This window comes from Diadema antillarum, unplaced genomic scaffold (genome assembly GCF_040938485.1).
Source record: "Diadema antillarum isolate AM-2024a unplaced genomic scaffold, OU_Dant_1.0 seq00000100_RagTag, whole genome shotgun sequence".
NCBI classification, from domain to species: domain Eukaryota; kingdom Metazoa; phylum Echinodermata; class Echinoidea; order Diadematoida; family Diadematidae; genus Diadema; species Diadema antillarum.
The window spans coordinates 1,007,607-1,033,960 of NW_027271188.1; the positions used below are offsets into that span (position 1 = coordinate 1,007,607).

General features: G+C 37.2%; 1 protein-coding gene across 1 annotated transcript; it reads left to right on the forward strand.

Moving 5' to 3' along the window:
* The first annotated feature begins 7,474 nt into the window (after positions 1–7,474).
* LOC139726828 (protein FAM177A1-like) lies at positions 7,475–12,068 on the forward strand. The gene is made up of 5 exons (XM_071637823.1): positions 7,475–7,663; positions 8,874–9,140; positions 10,490–10,556; positions 11,431–11,528; positions 11,931–12,068. The coding sequence occupies exons 1-5, from the start codon at positions 7,562–7,564 to the stop codon at positions 12,066–12,068; spliced, it is 672 nt and encodes a 223-aa protein (XP_071493924.1). The 5' UTR covers positions 7,475–7,561.
* The last annotated feature ends 14,286 nt before the right edge of the window (positions 12,069–26,354 follow it).

Genomic DNA, 26,354 nt, shown 5'->3' on the forward strand with positions numbered 1-26,354 from the left:
TACCAGATAAACACAAGGCTTCTTTATCATTAGTGAGCTTCACGCCTATGGCTATACGAATCTAGAGTCCGAGATTCAAATGGTAATATTCCACTATTTTGTTTATGTGAATGCGGCTATAGGGAAATTGGGCGATTTTCAGCATGCATACATATGGAGGGAAATAAGCTGCTCGGTGGAGGTCTGTGCTCTCAGAGTGCTTTTCTAATAGTTGTTTTTTAACTTTATTTTGGATCTGTCAAGATTTTCTTCAGCATTCCTGAAAGAAAAAGTGTCTATATGAGCAATACAGAATACAGTGTATTTATGATTGAATTGGTTATCTGTACCCGATGTCAAATAGTGAAGCCCGGCAAGGAGTTGTACTGCCCATCGCCCCAGCCCACTGCACTGACACTGCACGGACACTGCACGTGAATCGTGATCCTTTCTTACCCCGGAGCACTCCATCGGGCTGGTCACAGTTATGTCTAACATTAGTCTTAGATCCTTTCTAAAGACAAAGTCTTAAACAACGTGTCTTCCACCTCCTTGGTCTAACTTTGTTAACCCACCAGCCCGACATAAATCATCATACCACAAATACATTGTTGCAGCTTGCCCACCATGATGCCTGATAAGTGATGCATGATGCCATGATGGCCCATGCCATATCATCAAGCAGGGCCGGAGAGTGAGACTGCCCCCTGACCCTGAGCTATCCCTATGGAGTCTGAGACTAACTGCTAGAGAGCTAACAAGAGTGAGAGAGAGGCTCTCAACTCTCAGTCAAATATAACAGAGTATAACAAAGCGACAAACTAGTGCAAGTAGTGCAACAACAACAAAAAAGTCAGAAGAAAAACCGTTGCTACCACTGGCACTGCATTGGCGCTGCGTTTACTGTATATCTGCCGTTTGATTTCCTCCACTATACTGTACCTATGCTATCTACTTTGGAGATGGTTTCCCATCATGCATGCAGGTCGCACACTGATTTATAAAGAAACTCATTGTTTAATCCCGTCAAACATAAATCATTTTAAAAGGAATGCCAGAAGCGGACCAGCAACCAGGTTAAATCAACCCTTGAATTACAATACTATTCAGACCAACAAAGATTGTTATCATCATTCACTTTATCCAAGGACAATCCCAATTTGGAACGCACTGCCAGCTGAAATAAAATCTGCAACCAATATTGATACCTTTAAATTTCGTTTGTCCAAAATGAGATTTTAAAGTGCTGCAACTGTATGCATGAGGGACTGCACGTTTATAGCCCAGCAGCGGCGGTTGGTGCAGTACTGACAAGACAAGACAAGACAAGACTTTGTAGCTCGGCCCCGGCCCACGGAAAGTCAGTTCCGACAGAAAACGTAAACAAAGCGTGTGAGGATCAGCTGATCGACACTAAACTCGCTGTGTGTGTTCCCCACATTTGTATCCCGCCGGCGGCACGACACAAAGACAAACACCGACAGTGATGAGCCACTCGATCTAGAATCTAGATTTCAGTGTTGCGTTACTGTTTGGGCTTTGTGTTTCAGTATGACAACATCAGGCACTTATTATATGCCCTTATTATGATATATGGACAGAATAACGCAATAAGGTGAAAACAATTATAAACTTACCAAGACTACCTTCAGCTTTCTATCACGATTTCGCATACGCCACAGTTTATTTCACAGCACTGACTAACCAGAGTGTTGGTAACCTGACGATCCGAGCTGACTCGATCGTATACTCGACTCGCCACCGGACCCACCGCGTACCGCACCGCATGAAGAGGATACTGTGCGTGCTGTGTGCATGTTACGTACCGTAGTACGTCCACATCTCCGTTCCTCGCGCCAGCATATCCATGCAGGTTACGCACTGCACACGATCGCGGATCGATCGGTAAAGGTCTCGTGATTCAAGAGAAATGTAATGATTATCATGTTCAGCGCCCTCTGTTGGTATGTGTATTCACATCTCATCGTCGTCGTCGTCTTCGTCACGTCGGCATCCATTCGTCTCGAGAGCTTGTAGCGCTCTAGGCAATGGTTTCGCATCGCCATGAATGGTCAGAAATTGGGCCAGCTTTCCGTGGCATTATTGTTGCCCCGAGGACTAAGGATCTCAAGCTCCTCGATCGGGTCTTGGACGTTTATGTGACTCTAACTTGTCATTAGTATCATGAGTTGAGATTGAGACCCCCCGAAAAGTCTAGAATAATCTATTTCTAGCTTTTATTTCACATATCGAACGAACGAAAATCAATCGAAATCATTAAATGAGGGGGTAGGTGCAATTTACTGCTAACCCACACTGTTGTGAAAAATGAGTAACATACACTTATACTACCCTGAATCACTGTTCTATTAGGCCTAATCCTTAAAAAAAATTCATCTTGAAATTCAATCAATAAGTGGTTCTCTTAATGCAAGCACCTTTTTGCCTCGAAAAAAAAAAATCACATCTTCTAAGCAGGAATAAAGTTCTAAGCCACACTTTTCAAGATGGTGATCACAATGGTAACAAACAGAGTACTGTGTCTGAAAAAGAACTAAATGAGAATATTTTATTGCATAAGTTTAGTCATTACGGTATACGGGGCAAACCTCTAAAGTGGTTTGAAAGTTATTTAGATAATCAGCAACAATATTATACTGTAATAGGTTTCAAATCAGACTATAAGTGGCAAAAATTCAATGTGGAGTCCCTCAACGTTCCATTCTTATCCCTCTTCTTTTTTCTTTTTCTTTTTTTTATTTAGTGATATATAAATGATTTACCAAATTGTTTTTAATTGTTACATTCCCCATACTGTTTGTTGATGATATACAAATATTTCTATGCGTAACAATAATCTATCATTATTTGACAACATGAATATATAGAATTGAAGAAATTAGATGTATGGATGCAGGAAATGAGTTAATTTTGAATGCAGGAAAGACTAATTCTATCATATTTGGGACTCATGAGTGTATTAATAATTTCGTTTTATATTACAATAGTGATATAATAAAACGTGTAACAAAATATATAAAGTTTTGGGTGTTATGTTGGATAATAAACTGTCCTGGAATAGTAATGTTAATATGCTTTGCAACACACTGTCGAGAAATATTGGTACATTGCGAAAACTGAATTTTTACCCAAACATGTGTTGAAATTGTTATATTATTCTTTCATTTCATCTCATTTGAGTTGTGGTATACTCTCGTCTGGGGCCATTCAACTAAAAAGAATGTGAAACGTATTCATTTGTTGCAAAAGAAAGCTATTCGTATTATAACCCACTCACATTATTTGTCCCAAACTTTTGCATAAACAATTATTCCAGAAAATGAATAAATAATTACCAGTTCAAGATATAATCTGCTTCCAAACATGAATTTTCATGCAAGAGTATTTATTTGGCGCATTACCAGCCCCCTTATACAACATTTTTTTTCATCTCAAAAGCAGTATTCATTCTTATCATCAGGGCCGGCGGCGCAGCCGTGGGGGCCGTGGGGGCTCGGGCCCCCACACTTTTTGTGCACCATACAAAGGAATACAATAAGGTGTCATCACTTTGGACCCCCACACTTTTTTCAACCCTTGTATACGTAAGTGGCACTAAAATAGAAATAGATAGAGATCTTGAAGTATGGCGGCGGTAAGGTTACAGTAAATATGTGTTTTCTCTGAAGACCTTGTGTTTATAGCACCCGGATATGGGAGGGGAGAGAATGAGCTGAGGACCTTTTTTTTTGCTTGTCAGCTGAAGAAACCCGGAAGTGGACGGGGAAAGATGAGCTGAGGACCTTTTTTTTCTTCTTCTTCTTCTTTTTTGGCTTGTTAGCTCATGAAACCCGGAAGTGGGCCCCCACACTTTTGAAAACACTGCGCCGGCCCTGATCATACAAGAAACTAACAAAATGTTCACTCCCCTCTCAACAATTTTTTATCAAGGTCCCATTTTGTGGAATACTTTACCAAAGGAACTGAAAAACTGCAAATCATTACAGCAGTTCAGAAACAACTTTAGTCGCATGCGCTTTCCGTGAATAGCAACATAGTTTCGTATAGTATTTTACTCTTTACTTTTTTCTTTCTTCATGCAGCCTGCTTTGATTGTGTACCACTTGCGTTTTATGTATTTTGTACCTATATTATATATTAAGTTGAGAAAGTCTTACTTACTTTGGGGTCTATTCCCAACCAGCCTGAAAGGCTTTAATTGGTCCCCACAATGAATGATGACCTGAAAATGTAATGATTGTTGTTTTTAATGTGGAAATAATATAGAAACAGTGAGCAGACTTTTTAATCTGTACTTGAATGACTCTGATTCATATAACCGTATATTATGCTCTCCCGAAAGTTATGAAAGGCGGGAGATGAGACAAGCATTTATAAAATTTAAAGCATTTAATGAGTAATAATTGTTAATTTTTGTTCTGTTGGGGTTAGCATTATTTCTATGCTAAATTTATTGACCATGACATTTTTTGCCAGTTTAGTTTTTTGTATTTTTGTTTATAACAGGAAAATACCACAATTGCAGGTTTTATGAGTACCAATTAGCATTGTGCCTCTAATGACCAATAAGAAAATCAACCAACGTTTGTATTCTGCACCAACACCTAAAAGTTTAATTAGTGTGTTAGCACTTTATTCATGCTGACATTTCGCTTCAAAAGGAAAGCTTCCTTCAAATTAATTGGTAGTTAAATGTTTGGCGAAACATATTGGAAATAGATCTTCACTTGTTTATGTGATTTCATCATCGAAATTATAATAAGTGTATCATCTCTACATTATTTTTTCTGATCCAAATGTGATCTGGAAACGTTCATTTGGGTTTTAAAAAATGTACAGATAGCTGGATATTTGGACACTTCCTTTTCTCTTAGTGAATCTCACAGGCTTATAGTAGTGGAACAGAATTTGAAATTGCCATTAATCTGTTTGTAACTGTATCTATTTGGAATCTAGCTATTGACAGTAGAAAATGGATGAAAAAGGCATTTTTAAAATCGTTTTATTTCAAATTTCCAAAGCAATCCCTGCCTCTGTTTATGCAACAGTGCTTCCAAGTAGTTTTTTACATAACAGAGACACAATTGAGTACAGTCAAACCTGTCTATACTTATAGCCGCCACCCAAGGGAAGCAACAAAAGTGGCCGCTATATACAGGTGGCCGCTATAGACAGGTTGGTGGCCATTTTTAATTTCAACACTTGCATTTCATAATACATGTAGCAGCAAATTATATATCGCATGTTATTCTTTTAAAAAAAAGCAAATAGTCTAAGCTTGCATGGGCAGCTATTATGGGGATTTTCGTCGTACAATTCACTTTATTTTATTTTTTTTCTATGCCTGCCTCTGTTCTTTTGATTTTAAGAACAACATTTCGGGTCTGAGGAACTGCTCTGTTTCGTAGGCCTGTATACCGGTTGCCGTTTGCATTAACGGGATGCACGAGTGCAGTAGGGAATGTGTAATAGCTTATGTAAATAACAAACAATACCCAGACAAGTGTCATCTTTGTCCTTCACAAAGGAACTTAACACTAATTAGTCGGTATTTCAGTAAAATTCTAAGAAGTTATTAGGAGTTGTCTTTGCGATTGTAGCATCTATCCAGGGCGGCATCACTGAAGCCTATTAGTCAATTTAGTGGTAAAACGGCTCTTTGTGGCAAAGAGCTACTAGTACATTGATTTTTGAATGGTGTCTGTGTGATTGTGACTGAGCTAGGTATAGGACTCGGTAAAATTCACGCAATGAACGTAAAAGACATCGTTTTCATGGCCGATTTAACGGCTCAGTTAAATTTTTGTGGCCGCTATACGCAGGTAGATATTCACCATACCACGGGATACAAAATGAGTGGCCGCTGGCCGCGTAGAAACTTGTGCTGTGTAACATATACATGACTTATTTGTATATCCATAGTACGGTTCATGTGCCCTTGTAAATAGTGTATATAATTATGGTGTTTTTGTTATATTTCACTCAGCCTTATCTTTGATATCATTTTGTCTATAATCTGTAGGGGGACTACATTTAACAAGCAGTGCTTCTAAGTAGTCCCCTCCACATTTTATATATGGTGTTATTCTATCTCAGAATATCACTATATCTTGTATATACATGTAACATACTGTGTATAGTTTTGATATGATGTCCACTATGTGTTATACCCTGTATATTCTATCATATAATGTCCACCATGTGGAATATGAATAAATTTCATTTCATTTCATTTCATTTCAGGGTGGCCGCTATGAATATAAAGGGTTCACAATACATTTCGTCCGGGGGATTTTTCAGTGGCCGCTATAAGCAGATGGCCGCTAAGAGAGGTTTGACTTTACTTACATATATGTTAGACATTCTGGAAAGGGTGTTACCTTTATAGGCCTTATATACACTCAAAGTTTATTTTTCATATCTGAAAAAAAGAAAAATACATTCATATAGTTCCACATTGTGGATTATACCTCTGAGGTTTCTCAATTAATGTAAATCGATAAACGTTGAAAGCAAAGCATCAATTTAAAGCATCAATTCTGATGTAGTTTTTGTTTAATATCGTAATCTGATTTTGAGTAAATAGTTCCCTTTATTCTATTACTTAATTCATCCTTCAAATTTGACATTTATCATGCATTTTTATAAAGAGCTAGTCTCCATGTTGTTGGACAGAAAGCAATCAAAGCATAAATTGAAAGTCTCAATTCTGATAGTAGTTGTTTTTGTTTAAAATCGTTATTTTATTTTGAGTCAATAGCTCCCTTTATTCTTCTGCTGAATTAACCCTTTAAACTTAGCATTTGGTATGCATTTTATAAAGAAGTCTCCATTTTGGTGAAAAAAATGACTTTGCTGTATTCTGTTACTATGTCCCAGAGTTATTTTAGGGTTCAAGTGGGCAGCACGTATGGTACTAATTACAAGAACTACACGCGTGTACATCTAGTTACTGTACCAAGAACTTCAGAGAAGCACACGCGGTCCGAGCGCCCACGCGCGTACGTACAGATGAGACCCGTCAATGCAGGCGCCACAACACAAACTCTATTGTGGCCAATGCATGCCCGACTCATTCTTTTCTTACTCGACTCGTTCGTGGTTACAATTCCGTCGAAGTAGACTACACGTATAGTACGTGGTACATTGATTGTAGTCCCATACATCAATCATACTGTTTGTAAAGACAGTGTCATACTACGCTGCGCGCTGTTGAATCTAATCATCAATGTTGTGCACTACAACTGCTTGTGCAATTGCGAGCTGCGATGATGTGGAGCAACCTTACATTTTTTGTACACTGTTGTATTCTACATCGCGCATACGTGTCTGATTGAATTTTACTCTTACGGACTACTCAGTATAAACGTTAGTTGCCCTAATCTACTGGCAGGATTCAGAATTCTATAAACTTTAGGTTCTGTCCAACTCTTGGATAGAAAAAGGTCGGCGAATCAGTGAGATGGCTTCAGTTGTCTCAGGAGCAGAGTCAGGAGCTATTGCAATTGGTCCGGAAAGTATTGCCAGCACTGAAGCAGAGCAAGGGAAAATCGCGAAAAATATGAGTGTTGCAACGCCAAGTACAAGCCGAAGTAGCGACGTAGGACTTGGAGTTGGTGACATCCCTGACAGTGACATCCTGGCTGAAGTGAAACTCGAAACGGTATGGCTGAGTCTCGTCATATTTACTATTAAGTAAATTTTATTTTATTAGTAACAAATCAAATGACTGGAGTGCTGCTCTTGATGTTAAAGACATAGTCTAGTCGACTGTATTTACAGCATTAGACTATCGCAAGGCTTTTGACAGTGTACCACGTTACAAGACTAACTCCGCTAGGAAGAAAATCTATGGATATGGAATCAGGGGGAAAATTTGGAACTGGATCAAAGCATTTCTCCTTGAACGCACTCAACGAGTAGTAGTAGAAGGAGCCAGTTCACAAGAAAGTACAGTAACCAGTGGAATTCCCCAGGGAAGTGTTTTAGGCCCTATATTATTTATCATATTCATTAATGACCTGTTACCTGAGATTATATCTACAAATTCCACAGTTAAATTGTTCGCCGATGACACCAAATTGTATGCTGCACGACATGAAGAGTCTGATAATAACAATCTGCAGGAGGATCTGTATAAACTCACAACATGGGCCGAAGACTGGCAGTTATCCTTCAATCAATAGAAATGTAAAGTACCATAGTTATGGGTAAACTCGGCCTAGCGGGTAAAGTCGGCCGCCAGCGCGCACAGTACATAAAATTGTACTGTGCGCGCTGGCGGCCAACTTTACCCGCTAGGCCGAGTTTACCCATAACTACGGTAATGTATTTTGGAAAGAGAAATCCTGGATTGAGTTATTACCTAAACCCTGACGATACATCTGAACTTTTGACAGTTACTCATGAGAATGACCTTGGAGTAATATTCGACAGCAGCCTGCAATTCTCTAACCATGTCAACAGAGTATGCGCCAAGGCAAATTAGGAGACACAGAGCAGATATGATCCAGACATATATTAAATTCAGATGATGGTTGATTCGAGGCATTAAATAGCCCAACTAACGAAAGAGAATGTCTTTGATGTCTATCCCCCCCCCCCCCGAAAAAAAAAATGAAAAAGAAAAAAAAATGAAAGGACAAAACATGTCCTTTACTTTATGTAAGTTGTAGACTTGCTGATTTTTTTTTTTTTGGGGGGGGGATGTTCTGATTTTCATGATTGCTGCATTTGTAATAATGTCACTAGGAAAGATGTACGTCATTCATTTGTAAGCATGTCCATTGCAAAAGTGAGTATGGAAGTACAAGGATTCCTACACCATGAATTGCTAAAAATGTGTCTGCATCTGTGTAATGTTTGAAACGCAGGAAACAGGCAGCCCATCCAGAGATGAAAACTCGGCACCACTGAGTACAATCAGTACAGGAGCCATCTTCCCACCTGGTTTGATACCAGGAGCAGCAGGTGACGATTCATCCGGTCAGGCCCGCAAAGAGTTTGAGACCATCTCATTGGAGGAACACAAGAAGCCCCGGAGGATCATCCACTTCAGCGATGGGGTCCTGGAAGAGTATAGCACGGACGAAGAAGATGGAGGGGAGGAGGAGAAATTGATGCAGCCGTCCGTGGATCCAGTAAGTAGGGAAATAAATGGACTTGTGTCTAGGAAGTTTGATCCTCTTTAGATGGCATGTCCAATGCGCTGATGATGATTTATCTAATGATTGACCTGAAAAGGAGACATGTCTTTGTGGTCAGGTATGATAAAGCCATATACATTGTATAGTGATGTCCTTTCTGATTTGGTCTTGTTTATTCTCTTAGCTAAGCAAATCTGGAGATGAAAGGGGAAGTATCCTGTACAGTATTTTCAAGAGTACTAGAGTGTACATTGTACAGTCCAATCTCAGTTATCTGGCCATCACTCATCCAGATCTCTCTATCATCCAGACTTGGGCTGGTTTACAATTTTCTCCATGTTTTCATGCATTTTCAGTGCCAAATCTTGCCATTAAAAAAACAACAACAACAAACAAAAACAATGCATGCAATTTTAACCACTATTCTATGTGATTTATTCAGTAGATTTTAAGAAATCTGCAAAATTTGTACATGCAATTTAGAAGTTCACTCATATTTACTATAAGAGATGATGGCACTTTGTTGATGCCATACAAGTCCACTAGCAGTGCACTGCAGTGTTTGATGAGTCATGATTTCAGTTTCATAACAGTAGCAGTATCCCACGAGTCACAATCTCAATTTCACTCTCAGTCAATATACATCAAACAAGCACACATACATTAATGGATTCTATTAGTCACATTATTTTTTATTTCTGTATCATCTAAATCATGAAACATGAGATGACGATACCATGCAATTGATTATAGTAATGGTAAATTGATGATACCATGCGTATACTCGCAGCAGAACATGCTAGAAAGTGCTTATTTGAGCATATCTTAACCTGCCAAAGCACTTTTATCTTGATTCCCACCGGTCCAGACATGGAAGAATAACTGAAGATGGACTTTTTATGATAACGAACTTCATGATCTATTGCTGTGAAAATTTTAAAGTATTGTTATGAAACAACAAGCATACAGCAGTGTGCTGTATTGTAGGGGAAACAAGCCACCCACACAGGCACCATTATTACATGCCACTAGTACGACGCATCAAGCAAATTGCAGAATAACTGACTGATAAACATTTGTTATTATGTGAAGTTTAAATGGGGAAAAAACTCATTTAGTATGTTTTCCACATTAAGCCACATAAATAACTCACATTCCACACGGTTTCACCAGTGCAGATGTGTTGTCAGAGCTAAGCTTGTATTTTTCCCTTGATTCAGACTTGATCTGTGATGTAAATTGAACTGCATAACATAAAATGGACTTATTCATCCCAACTGCCTTTTAGTGCCTAGATGTCAATTTAATATATCATGCCATAATTTATTTGACTCTGCTTTCAGAAAACTTTGGAGTGGCTGCCTTATATTTGGCACTACATGGTAGCAGCATCATTTGCCACTTACCGAGGTGAGATGATAGCAAAGACACTAGCAAAATCCTGAAACATATATGCTTGAGGAGTAGGATAAGAAAAGTTTTAATTTAAAAAAAAAAAATGATAATAATAATTAAAAGAAAATGAGTAATGATCTTGTGAAACATTCCACTATCTTCCATGTGAATTTGACTTGCTGTCATTTACTGAATACTAACAGGCCACAAGGAAGTCTCAGAACTTTGTACATGTAGTATGTACAGTACATTGTATGTGTGCATTTCCTATTAAAATGCACTGACTTCAGTAAAGGTCTGGTTTTATTACCATCTCTGCTGTCTCCTACTTTGATATGTGTATGATTATAAATAAATACTTTTAAATACGTTTATTTTAGTTTGTTTCTTCAGGAGTACTGTCAGAACATAATTTTCAACATCACGATGAATATGACAAAGTAAAAAAAGTACATTCCAGAAATGTGATACTTGCATGCAGTCAACCTTGCTTTAGTCGACCTCGCTTTAGTTGAATATTTGCTAAGTCGAAGGTCTTTTCAAGTCCTCTAGATCTTCTCTTTATATTCTATTGATTTTAATCCCTCATACTAGTAAGTCGATTTTTTTCTAAGTCAAAGTTTTTTCTTCAGTCCAAATAGATTCGACTTACGCAAGGTTGATTGTATGATAATTGCAGTATGACAGCTACCTCAGGTTGGGACTACTGTAGATAATTTTGAATAACACGGCACTGTGGTAGGATCAAGCTTGAGCCTATTTTGCAAAAACAGCATGATGGTGATGTTTTGTGTAACTTATTCAGCTGTATGTCTCTATACTCACAAAAGTCATATTATACGATTGATTGAACATTGTGAATGGATCTCTCATTGTCTCTCATGCACAGCATGTGATTACATGGGCGAAAAACTTGCCTACTTCTTCGGCATCACATCGCCAAAGTATGCCTATGCCATCAGTGAATACAACAGACTCGAAGCAGAGGTAAGTACCACTTACTGTGGGTGATGGGCATACAAATATCAGTATCAGTAGTATTATGGCTGTATCTATTGCAAAGGATTTTATTGATGTGGACTTTAAAAAAGTACATCAATGTCACTTCAATATTAATCGCATTTGTTTGTTTGTATGTTGCTTGCTTTGTCTTCTTCTCGAAAAAAAAAGAAAAAAAAAGAAGTGATGTACAGACAACTCCTGTATAACGAACTTCTTGAGACCGGCATTTTTCTTTCGTTATAAGCATCAGCCAACACAGGTTTTTAGTTTGTGTGCAGTTTAAAATGTGGTTGAAATTGGCTGAATGTTATTGATATCTCATGTCAGAAGAGTATGAGTATAATTCTCACCAATATCCCTCCCCACCGTCATCACGTACAATTGTAGGAGAAAGAGGAGCTGGACCGCCAGATGGCCGAGAGGGAGGAGCAACGGGAGCGTGTTGCCATGCAGACAGCCGAGGAGGTCAACAGAAAGGCGACGATGAACCAGCCAGAGCCTGGCTTGCCTACCAGTACTCACTGATCTCACTGATTGGGTGATGGAAGAAAGTCACCAAACACCTCTGACACGAATACTCTAGTATGCCCATGACCCGCTAACAAAGTATGGCGATGAGTGTCTGATTATTTCGTTGTCAGAGTCTCTCTTTGGTATGGAGTGTAGCTGAGGTGTCAGCAGGGAGAGTATCATCTAAAGGCAGGTCATTCATTTCGAGTGAGTAACCCTTTCTGTACCAATGACTCTAATGTATACAAATTTCCCACACATACCTGTGGACAGGAAATTGATAAAGGCACAGACAGAGTTAATCGTTTAAGATCAGAGGCTGAAATTGTTGTTTAAACCATTTGTACTATAGCTGCCCATTAAATTGTCTTAATCATTTACATTTTTAACAGGACATTTTTTTCCCCCCTTTTACTTTTGCTGAGAATACAGTTTTAAAGAGCCATAAACTGTAAAAACAGCAGCTCTTAGTAAAAGGCCAGGTATGGGCAATTTTGCCTTATTCTATTTCCTCAAATATCACTCAAATTTAAATAAATAAATAAATAAATAAATGTGCCAAATATCTTTGTCTGTATGATATTATCATCATAACTTTTATTGTTTTGCTAACCAAACTACCTGGCTGATATGATCTACTTGTCAAGGAATGCATTTCATGTCTTCCTATGACTTTTTCTCTGTCTTACCTCGATAATGAATTATTCTGTGCTTGCAGCTATTTTATAGAAAGGATTTGCAAATCTTGCGTATCAGTTTTGCAGTGAACAAAAAGCATCCAAATTATCAAGCCTGCTTATGTCTTTTAAAACAGAGAACATGCTGTCATGATTTTGAAATTGATGTCACTTAGATCTAAGCAACACATCTGCTGCAAAACTATGATTAAGTTCATCATGCCTACTCATTTTCACCAAACAATTTGTTAAAAAAAATAGCCAATGAAATCCTATGGGTTGGAGCTAGTGAGCACAGCTGATCAGGGGCAGTCAAGACTAAGTTTTGTATCCTATGGCTTTACAAATTATTATATTGAGAAATGTGATACATCATCAGGTAAATGATTCTCCCAGGTTAGTCACTTGAACACACTTCAACCTTCTGCTAATTTTGTTTATTACATTTGTGATTCACTTTATTCTTGTAAAGTTTTCACACACATAAAGTTGATGTGTTTGGCAGTGTTTCACTCAACAACTATTGATTTTTGTAGCGCTGTTCTAGAACCTGATCAGGGCCTAAGAATGCTATCAGTTCAGCGCAATTACATTGAGGAAAATTCATCCAGTTTTGTCACACATTTTCTACCTCTCCCCAGTATTGTGCATGACAGCCACTTTCACTTCTTTTTTTTTTCTTTACCATTTCCCTTGAAATGCATTGTAATGCAGAGGTGCAATGTAGTTTTGACCATTTACTTTGCTTTGCAAGGTAAGAATATGAGAATGAGAACATAAGAATGTGAAAAGTGAATCTACCTGCCTTTTCTATGTAAATTTATTTTCCAAGTTCCATGAAACAGAGAACATTTCTCCTAGATACAGAAATTTGGTTCTATTCTTAATTGCTCAAGCTCAGAATACTCCAATAATCTGTCCCATGCATGATTCATGTATTTCTAAGTCTTGTCAATCCATATGCATCTATGAGTGCTTTATAGAGGAAATATCTTTGCATGTTTTATTCATAATATTTGATTGTTTTGTTTGTTTTTCAGTTAACGTATGATTATAAAGGTTTTGCAATGAGAGTGGTGCTTGCTTTCCATTGTTAAAGTAGATTGATAGTTTTACTCTGCGTTTGGTGTAATGTTGTCCCACCAATTCACCAAGTGATGACTTGATGGTGTAGGAAGCAGTTTGTATTGGACTCACGTTTGGAGGAATGGTAAGTTTGAGATAGCATTATTTCTGATATCTTAAAACAAAAAAGAAACTTATATGAAGATTTATATTCTGAAATATGTCTGTGCTGGTTGTGCTGAGAGTTTTACATTAAATTCTTCCAGTTTTGTTTTTGTTGTTATCAAATTTATATATTTTTTTCTCATTTCATAGTAAAACTGTACAATATGTAGTAGCAGGTATACTCTGAATAAATAACAATATTGTTTGTCCAATACATATAACGTGTATGAAAGAAAGTAAGAATGACCACAGTGATGAGGACAAATGATGAATTGAAACTGCTGAGAGTGAAAATTCTGATGATCTCATTCCTCATCAGAAAACAAAACAAAACAAAACAACACAACAAAACACATAAGCTACTGTCATTCTGGTAGGCCACAATTTTGTGGCTACAACCATTATAACATCATTTCAGTTTTGGTAATAATCAATAATGCAGTCATTGCTCTTGAGTGTAGTTTGGAATATCCTTTTCTCGATGCACCTTTTCAGTTACAGTTCATATTCTTCCCATTGCTTTTAACTTTATACCCTGCATAATATAAATGATGGATTCCTCTTGTTTCAGTGCATGTTTTCATAGCTATATGTTATGGTTCTTCCTCTTAATTGATAGTGTATGGTGTATGTTGGTTATAAATCAACTCATATGTAACAAGAAAGGATTGTGCCTTTGTATATAGCTGTCATTATTTATTGATGTGGTTCAAAACCATTTTATATATTTACACTCGTGCAGTGGAGGAACAGAATACATGATTATGTTCATTTTACTGATATGAGTTAAATTTCATTAGTTCATATGCATGTGGGTATATGGTCTAAGGACTAATACAATACATCAACCTGAACTAGTCGACGAGTAAAGTTCTGCCAGATCACTAAGGTATAGAATACAACAGGCACCAAATGTGTTGGGGAAACAACCTAAATTCTGAGAAATTCTTAGAACTTACTGAACCTAACCTGCCAAAGTAGCCATGCATTACTTCTCAGCAGGCATTTAATACTGTGTAAGAGTGTGATCACTGTGTAAAATTCAGTGCAATTTACTGTGGTTCACTTAAAATCTTATTTCAGTGGAAAATGGACTTGTTTATAATAATACCATTACAATTCTGACAGTATAAATTGCTGATGAGTGTTTTGGCATCAAGAAAAAACAAATTAAAACAAAATAAAAACCAAAGGTGAGATTCTGAGAGATTCATGGAATGTATGAATCTAACGTGCCAGAATAATCTGTATGCATTACTTTTCAACAGTCATTCAGTTCTGTGTGTGAGTATGATCATTCTCTAATACTTGGTGAGATTTACTGTGGTTCATTCAGAATCGTTTTCGAAGGGAATGTACACATTTATAATAACACCAGAAAAGTTCTGACAAAAACAAGAATGGCTAGTGAGTGCTTTTTGTCGTCAAGGGGGGGGGGGGGGGGAGCGTTATGGGAAGACATGCTTATGGGAAGATGTGCAAGTTAAAAATATCAAGACTAGTTATGTTAGTTGGCAGATACTGCAAGGGGAAGGAAGTCTACATTCCTTAGCAAAGGTTTTCAAGAGACAAGAATAGTACTAGTATACATGTACACATAGTGACGAGTTATATGTGAATATTTATCTGGTGTATTACTGTTTCATTTGGTATTCTATTTCATAGTATGGTTGTAAATATGATTTATAATCTGTTTTCAATAAATGACTTAAAGAAATGATTGGTCTACTATGTGTGTATTTTTTTTAGTTTCGTGCAGTGTATAGAAAATTCAATACTATAGACAGAGACTTCAACCCCAAGCACCTTCTGATGGGGAGATTCTCCCGCCTGAAACCCCTAGCAAAGGGGAGACTCCAATTTGATGTGCGGGAAGTTCCTTGTGGCTGCGGGGTCCAGGGCCGGCTTAAGGACCCTGGAGCGAAGCTCTAGGGTTCTAGATGCTCTCTTGTGCTATCTAAGGCTTATTTTTCAACATACAATGATGTATTAAGTAAGAAATCATTTCAAGCGGGAGACACAGAGCCAGGGCGGGAGAAGGGGAGATTTTGCAAAAATGGGCTTTCAGCGGGAGATCTCCCGTCGAAAACGGGAGAGTTGGAGTCTCTGTACAGATAATTTGTCAATTTGATATTCTCAGCTGATGAAGTTGGTGATTGCAATGTGGGTAGAACATTGATGCTGGCTGAATTTTAGATCTGTTTATTTAGTACATTGTACACTGTATCTCAAAGAATTTGATATCTCTTATTATGTACAGCGGACTCCCGTTACAACAAAGTCCTCGAGACCGGCAGTTTTCTTTAGTTATATTGAAGTTTCATCATAAACAAACAAATAAACGATAAAAAACACAGAGCCGATAAATTTGCGACCTGGACTTTTATTTCGTTGTAACCGGAATTTCGTTATAACCGTGTTCGTTATAACGGGAGTGCACTGTACTACTCTGTGTTAAAGTTGACATTATCAAATCGAGCAGAATCAGACAGAATGGCGACATTTCATGAGAAATAGACTGTATGATAAGAAAGCTACTGGTATTGCATTTTAAAGGTGAACATGTTACTAACAAAGTGGTGATATTCGTTGCAATCACAAATGCAGTTCAGATAGGGCTAGGCCATCATTGTACAGTGTATCCCAACTTCTTTACTGGTTTGCATTGAAGATACTAAATGAATCGGATAATGGTAAGAAATTGCAGAGGACTCTTGGGACTCGTGAAATGACTTTGCCAGAGCAAAACATTTGTCATACCAGAGCTTGAATAATAAAATATCAAGAAGTCTGAACCTTTTGGTGGGGGTGGGAGGGGAGGGGGGAGGAATTGCTGTAACAAGGGTTTGTTCTACATTTGTATCAGTATCAGTGTTCCTTGAGTGGACTCAACAACCATCTTCCCCTCCCCTGAAGATAGTTTGATGCTATGAATTTATTGTTTTGTTTCATTTTAAAATACATGTAGGAAGTTTTGTAAATTTGGGGTTGTATGTGCAAATATACACATCTGTATAAATGGCCCAACATTAGCGTTGTCCCAGGGCCGGTTGAAATTTATGTCAGGCCACCAACTTTGATTTTAGTGGCCCGATCGCTCACATAAGATTCAAATGAATTGCTATGTTTCCATTTATTTTGGGCCCCTACATTTCTCTTTCGGGCCATCAAATTTTCAGATTTAAAGATTTTAGTGGTTTGAACAGTCCAACAGAGAAAACAGATAGTGTCCAATCCTTATTATATTTATAATATAATTATAATTAAATGATATATAATACATGATATATAATATATAATATATACTATATAAACATGTGAAATATATATATGTAATACAGAGAGAGAGAGAGAGAGAGAGAGAGAGAGATGATTATGCGTATCTGTTGAAAGCTCACAAAATCTTGAATTCAAGTTGGCATTGGTTCTATGATATACGACACAAGAGGGCGACTGCAGAGGGCTGTAAAGGGCTCACACGGGTAAATAATTCCCCATAGAGACGTGTGTTAAAATTCAAATTTCAAAAAATTCTGGAAAATAGCTGGGAAAAATGAGATGTTTCATATTCACTAACCTGAATAAGTGAGATATACCCTGTCATCCATCAAATTTCCAAGGCAGATTCTTTGGCTCAAACTCTGTCCAAGGGTCCGCAAAGCCAGACTACGAGTTCTTGTCACTCGAAAAATCACATATTTACTGTACATGCAGCCAATGAAATATAGTCCCCTCATATTTCATCAGAAAAGCTTTCATCTTCCAACCAAAATGCAGTTTGTAGAGGAATTCATACTCACTATTCAGTTTTTTGCCAAACTGCATCACTGATTTTTAATCAAATTTTTTCTTCATTTATTTTGATATCTTTGTATACGAATTTGTGAAGGGGTCTGGGACATTCCATTTTATTTACAGGTGTGAGCCCTATAATGAGCGAAGAGCTGTCGTGACAGTCGAGAGCTGAACACGGGGGCTCAACGTAACGAGTGTGATCTGTCCTCCTCCAGACCACGCAGGTTTCAGCTCTCTTGTTCACTCTTATTTTGCAATTTTCCATTAATTGGGGCACCACTTAGTTTCCCCCTTTCAGAGATTTTATATTTCTTTCGACTGCATCTTCCCGGGACCGTCAGTAGATAATTATGTGAATTGAGATCATTATTTCAGTCTTTTTGTTGTTTTTTGTTTACATCCACAGTGTACATTCAACGTCTGCGTGTAAGTATCTTTGCAGACGATCTGTTGCTAGGTATTTTCATGCATTTATTTATCTATCGATTAATTTATGGATTAATGTATTTATCCATCTATCTATCTATCTGTCTATCTATCTATCTATCCATCTATCTACTTGTGCACAAGAAAGTGTTGTTCAACCCGTTCTTTCTCGATTGTATCAAAATACCATTATATCAGCAAAGAATTCGTAGCATTTATCCTTTCTTCTTTTTCTTTCCATTGAGGTGCAGTCATGCTTAAAGGGTGTGTACAGTTCTGGTCGAGGTGAGGATTTAGCTTTTAACGTTTTGCGAGATATTCAGAAACCACTCTATGAGATGTCAAAGAGCATGCAATTCTAAGGGGTATCAAAAGTTTATTTGATGAAAATCGGTTTTGAAATGGCTGAGATATCCAACAACAAGGTGAAACAAAGAGATCCTAATAAAAGGCGTAGCCTGTAGTCTTTTATTATTATCACTTTTTGGGATATCTCAGCCATTTGAAAACCAATTTTCATCAAATATAAAATGTTGATTCCTTCTTAAAATTACATGCTCTTTCCATAAAGGGTTTCTCATTATCTCACTTAGGAATGTAAAAAACATGAATCCCCACCTCAACCAGTACTGTACAGCCCCTTTAAAATGTTGGAGATGCCCAGTGTCATATGAAGTGTCAATAAGGGAGCTAATCGAAATGCTTGAAAATGCTCTCTCGGATTCAAGAATTAGCAAAAAGCTATCAGTATTCTAATTCGGATCTAGTGATGCTAAGGTGGGCATTTTCATCGTGTGTGTGTGTGTGTGTGTGTGTGTGTGTGTGTGTTACCTATTACTTTGTTAAATGTTGACTATAAGATTTTATCAAAAATATTAGCTAAAAGGATTCAAAAGGTGTTACCGGAAATTATTCATCATGATCAAGTAGGCTATATGAAAAACAGAAATATCGGAGAAGCTGTAAGAATAATAGATGACATTCTTTTTCATGCATTGGAACATCCTTGCGGTTATCTAGTTGCGGTGGACTTCGAGAAAGCATTTGATTCGGTAGCGCATATCTTTTTATTGAAAATTCTGCAATTATTTGGTTTCGGGAATTCATTTCAATTTTGGGTTAAAGTCTTGTACACGGATATCAGTAGCTGTGTTATGAACGGTGGAAACTCAACGGGGTACTTTAATATCAAACGGGGTGTGAGGCAGGGTGATCCTCTGTCTCCATATATATTTTTATTAGCTATGGAAACTTTAGCTGGAGCTATTAGAAAAGATAAGGATATTAATGGAATTAAATTTGGTCAAAATGAAATAAAACAAATTTTATACGCGGATGATATTTCTTTGTTTGTGAAAGATGAGGGTTCAATTAAAAGGTTACAATTTTTATTTGATGAATTTGGGAAAATAAGTGGTCTCAAAATAAATAAAGGGAAGACTAATTTCTTATGGCTTGGGGAGGAAAAAGATAGGCCAAATATTCATTTGTTTGGGAATTTTGTTCAAGAAATCAAAATATTAGGAATTTATTTTTCCTTAGATGTTAAGGCAAAAGAGAATTTAAATTTTAAAGAAATATTAAGTAAGATAAAAAGTCTTTTAGGATGGTGGAAAGAAAGAGATTTAACACTTATGGGAAAAATACATCTTATGAAAACATTCGCCTTGTCAAAATTAAATTATGTAGCATCACTTATTGTTGTTCCTCAGTGGGTATTTTCAGAAGTCGAAAAAATTACCTTTGATTTCTTATGGCATGGCAAAGACCGTATAAAGAGAAATATTATGTATCAAGATTACGAGTTTGGGGGTTTAAGAATGACGAACTTTCGGTTATTTGTTAAGGCACAACGTATTATGTGGCTAAAACGCCTTCTATATGGAGAAAAAGAAGTTGGGTGGAAATTATTTTTTGACTTCTGTTTTAGTACTGTAGGAGGTAGATTCCTGTTTATGTGTGACTTTGATTCATCTATTATGACAGATAATGTACCACCTTTTTATTCGGAAATATTGAAGGTTTGGCTCGATATTTATAAATATAGACAATTGGAAAATGAGGTTGTAAATCCAATAATATTTAATAATAGGAGTGTATGTATAGCAGGTAGGATGTTTTTTCATAGAGATTTATTTGATGCAGGAATAATTACAATACAAGATATATTAGATAACGGTCATTTGAGATCTCAGTCACATTTTCAAAGCTTGGGTCTTGGTTTTAAGGTAGAAGAATTGCTTAAACTGAATGATATATTTAATGCTATACCTCAGAAATGGAAGGATTCTATGAGAGCAGGTACACTTCAGCAAGTTGATTCCACAAACTTTGACTTAAAATTGATTTTTTCTGGTCAGAGAGTAAATTTGCAAGTTTTAAAATCGAGAAAAATATATGAGGCTATGGTGGAAGATTTACAGTCATCTTATGTTTTACAAATCAAAGATGACCACAGTAGCTATGATTATACAAACAAAGAAATAAAAGATCTTTTTATTAAACCGAGTAAGTGTACATTGATAAGAAAATATAGAGAATTTCAATTTATGATGTTACATGGCGTAGTTTACACTAAGGAGCGTTTAATGAAGTTTGGTTTTGTAACAGACAGCCTTTGTTCCTTCTGCCAACATGAGCCTGAAACTTATCTGCATTTATTTTTACACTGTGTTAAAGTGAAACCGTTATGGGAATTCATAATTAATTATTTTGATATAAATGAGTTAAGGAATATGAATTGGAGAGATATATTTGGGGGAATCTCTGGTTATTCAAATAGATCAAAATGTGTAAATACTTTGATTATCTTAACAAAATACATCATTTTTAAATCTAGAACGGGAAATAAGTTACCCACTGGAGAAAAGATGCAAAAGATTATTGTTGAATTAATAAATGAGGAAAAAATCCTTGCGACCAAGGCTGGGAAGCTACATGTACATTTACAAAAATGGGAATATTTTGAGACTTCGTTGAATACACCAGTCTGAAGCTACGTGCAACGTCTGTGACTTTTATGAAAATAGTAATGTTTCCATAGTATTCCACTCTTTTCTCCCCCCCCCCTTTTTTTTTCTCTTTTCTCTCCCTCCTTTCCCATGCGTTCCTGTCAGCCTGTTGGCGGGCTGATTATATAACTATATTTACTATATTGTGATGTGTAGGCAAGAGCAGTTAACCAAATTAGGTGCATGTGTATGTGTGTGTGTATGGGTGTGTTTGTGTGTGTTTGTGTGTTGCATGGGTACAGATAGGGGTGGGGGAGGAAACAGGAAGGGAGGGAACTGGTGGGGGTGGTCATAGGGACTCAGTAAGGGATATGAGTTAGTAGGTGGGCGGGTATTGGTTGATAAATGATATGGTTCCATTATTTATTACTGTATAATTTTGCTGCATAATTCATTTGGATGATTATTAAGATTAATGCTAGAAGAATTGAATTATCACTGTTAAATTTAAGCAATTTTTTTGAGAGCATAGGGGAAGTGACTGTATGTAAATTGATAATTGTTCATGAAAATGTAATTTTTGTTATGTCATTATGTACAGCAATAGCAAATTTGCTATTATGATCACAAATGTATATATTCGTCATTTCAATTGTAGCAAATGAAAATTGTTATTTTTTTTTTTCTATTACTTTGAATGGAACAGAATAAACATCGTTGAAAAAAAAAGTGAACGCATTGATGCGTGTTATTGCGTCGGCACAAAATTAACAATGGGTTATGTGTGTAATCGGAATAGCTGATGCTCTCTGCTTTCTGAGACTGTCCCACACGCCAGAGCAAGAAGGATTTTAAAGGGACTGTACAGTATTGGTTGAAGTGGGGATTCATGCTTTGAATATTTTTTAAGTGGGATAATAAAAAAAACTCTTATGAAATATGAAAGAGCATGTAATTTTAAGAAGGATTCAACGTTTATTTGATGAAAACTGGTTTTCAAATGGCTGAGTTATCTAAAAAAAGTGATAATGATAAAAGGCGACAGGCCACGCTTTTATTAGGATCTCTTTGTTTCACCTTGTTTTTGGATATCTCAGCCATTTCAAAACGGTTTTTCATCAAATACACTTTTGATACCCGTTAGAATTGCATGCTCTTTGACATCTCATAGAGTGGTTTCTGAATACCTCGCAAAACAGTAAAAGCTTAATCTTCACCCCGACCAGAACTGTACACACCCTTTAACGTTGTTGTATATTTTTTCCTGTTTTGTTTTGTTCTGCAAGCATGTTTGGGTGCAAATGATTATTGCCTCCATGTATTCGTGATGTTAGGGCGCAAATGTAGCACAAGGTTCGCTGCGTTCCGGTGGATACGTATCGTCTGGCTAATTATCAGTCATTTCAGTAATGATGTTTAGTAAGCCCTCAAGGGACATGGAACGTGCTATGTGCTCAGTTCGTGATACATTGTGGATCTTCCAAGCATGTCAAGGCTGTCATCTAATGGTATCTTGGATTCTAGAATTTCCAGGCGAACACATTACCATCGTCAGTGAATTCTACAGTGCTGTATGGATAAGCCCATCAAAATAGGCCACCATCACAATATTGGAGCAATCTACGAAAGATTATTGACAAAGAATGAAAAAGGAAATGCATGTATACGTTCTTCTACGAGAACGTGACTTATTCATTTTAATAGACCGACCTGCTCATCAGTGTGACTCTTTGTGAGTGAGTAAAAAAAAAAGTGAAGTCAATCAATGTAAGGACATCATCTTACTTCGTGGAGCAAATGGGGCGCTAAGTAAGTAGCACATGGCGCACTTGTGAATTATTGATATGCACTGACACGTCATCTCGTCAAACTCCAGACAAACCCATAAAAGTGATGTGCACTCCACTCCAGGTGATGATCTTTGTGCTCTGGCATGTCATAAAACAAATAGCCCTCGTATTTCAAAGTGAATGCGAGAAGACACATAATTCATTCGTCGACCCAGATGACAATTGTCAACTCTAAATTGCCGGGAATGACTGTTTATAAATTCGTTTCATTCTGTCCTCTGTCCCATAGGCCATTTTATGTCCATATACACGGTACAGCATTAACATACACGCACACGTTTCTGTCATGGTATAGTTTCTTTTGCCTGAAGAGACTGAGGCATTGATTGGCTGAGGAGATTTCGAGTGCCTTGATGTCAAAACAAATAAAAACAAATCCTAAAACAAGAACCTAAATGAGAGTATTATCACTTTCTTTGCATCCTATAATTTCGGTGATAGGGGATGGAGGTCTGCACACGCTCACACATGCGCCTGTTATTGAATTACTAGTATTGAGTATCTCCACCCCAACCCACCCCACCCCCCCCCCAAAAAAAAAGAAGAAGAAGAAGAAGAAGAAGAAGAAGAAGAAGTCGGGAGGAGAGGAGGGAGGAGGAGGAGGAGGAGGAGGAGGAGGAGCAACACAGCATCGCAGACGATGCGTTGACCTTAATGATTTACAGACAGCTGAAGCAATGATATTTCTGCTATGCATGTGCACCTGCAAACTTCATTTGTTAATAAATACAAAAAAACCCGAAATAACATAATATAGTCCGACATAAGTGAAGTTCTTGTATGTGCCATGTAGACAGGCGTCGAGAATGATTCATTCATGATTATAACGTCATAACTGACGATCACTCGTTTACTAGACATCAATTCAATGAAGACAGTCCCATTTAGCGCTTATTGTTTTCATCCATCAACCTGCAATCAATTATAAATACATCGCTTCTGCCTCTCTCACTTCAACACCACTGAGCGCATACGCATGCAGTGCACTTGCATGGCAAGCTAATCGCAGAGTTAAGCCCGGACGCGAATCGCGATTCAGCGTTATTATCCTCGTTCAAGTTTCATTCGAGATATTCAAACGCTAATCACAATCTTTCCTATAGAAGACACATTACTCAAGCCAACAGTGCACCTGCAGCAACTTCCTGCGTGAGAAGGGTCATCAATGGCTCTAAAGGAGTGTCACATCATCACCATGGGTACAACTGTGTGGACTATTGTGTCATGGGACGACGTTTTGTTGTTGTTGTTGTTGTTGTTGTTTCTATTTTTCGGGGGAAGGGGCAGTTGCTTTTTACTCACAGTCAGCAAGAACGTCATGAACATGGGTACACAGATGACTAATGTCGGTGAACTAAGCCCTGGGCTCATACGGAAAGGGTTTTATAGTAACAAACAATTTTACAGCTACTATACAGTCACTTTACCAATTTCACAATCAACACATTGTCAAATATATATATATATATATATATATATATATATATATATATATATAAAAGATATAATGCCCACGTTTTTCTTCTATATTGCTGTATTAAGTGACACTGATGTCGACGAATTATACATAAGCTCTTTGTCGTACAATTGCATGACTGAAATAATCATAACAGTCATTTGCAGTTGTGACTCATTGAGGAAGAAAATTAGAGAAGTAATGATTCGTATCATGAATCAGCATACATAATGCTATAATGCGAGCGAAGATCGAGTAGTAGTTATGGTGATATCCAAATTTCATATTTCCGTTGGCACTGTTTTCAATGAATTCATAATTCGATTTACCATGATGCTTTTACGTGTCCATAACCCATTCCTTTTATATGCTTTACACTTCATATGCCGTATCGTCATTTCTCAATGTTTATAAGATATTCTTTTATAATCATGTTTACTCGACTCCTTCCCTTTAACCGACGATCTAATTCTCCATAAATCAACATCGTTTCAGCGGTAAACCCTTGACTCCCGTTTGATAAGCATGGAAAACAAAGTCTAGGATGGAATAATCAAAGCGCAGACTATATACAGAAAAGAAATTAATTTGATGAAATCGCTTCGAGGTTTCAGAACTTGGAAGTCTATTTGATTATGCAAGTGTAATGTCCAGAGTGAATATCTGGCGCAACAAACACATTCAACGTAGTAAAAATTGAGTTATGTCGAATATCTTTATTTAAAACCATTTACTCCTTTCTAGAGCTAAACACCCGTAATGAAATCATAATGGTTTATAGGCCTAATCTGTGCTTATAATACTGACACCCTCGAATTTCTGCTTGTATTTGATATTCCATTTTTCCCAAATACGGATCACGTAAATGCGAACGAGTATCCCTATTACGAGCTTGGTCACTTACACACAAAACAATTAACAAGCTTTCACGTTTCTATTTACCAATTTTGTTTTCACTGTCTTCTTACGTCTTAGACTGATTCTGTACTCGGATGAGAATTAAACCAAAAAAGCCTGCTCTACTTTGTGAAACACAATCTCATAACATTACTATAATTACTGTTTATTGTGAAATAAATTTCAAGACAATCTACACAGTAAATAATTAGTGCGTGGCCACAGTGCAACAAATCAAGCATAATTCCTATACTGACTGCAGCACTATCTACAACTGCAGAATTAGTGCATACAGGGAGGAGGATCACAGCTGTGTTGAAAGTAAATTCACTAGATGCACTCATGGGACAAGGTCTCTACAACAAAATTTAATAGTGACGACAAAGATTTACGGAGAGTAAAGTCCAAGACTCTCAAATCTACGTGATTTACTACAATTTTCGAGGCAAACTTGATCGATAAACATGTCACAAATGCAATTATTTTCCATTCAATTTTCGATGAATACTAAACCAGCAGATTCGCTCAACATTAATAAAAGACTCTGTATCAATGACGTAGTTAAAGATAAACGCGCCATATCGAACTCACATCGACAACACGTTGTGTACACTCACAAGCATAAATTTTCCCTTTAACTTTGCTCGCTGCATCTGTCTCAATCCAGAACACCCACACTGCTCCCAACTTTCGTAAACTCGCATCGCCTATACAAGTACTGTTCATACGTCGGTTTGCAAATTAATGGTTATACAAGTCGGATTCATATCAAAGATAAAAATGACATTGAATATTGATCAGGTAGCTTTTATATTTCCATTCTAGACCCTCATTGGTGTATTCAAAGAATGCCTCATAGCGTGTGCCTGCGCTTATTTCCTGAATGATGCCCTGCAAGTAAGACGATGGTTGCGCTATATTGTTATAAGGTAGGCTAATATTCACAATCAAAGTTCTGCTGAGGTAGGTTTAGAGACTAACTCGGTAACCTCCTAGATGAGGCACATAACTACGTCCTT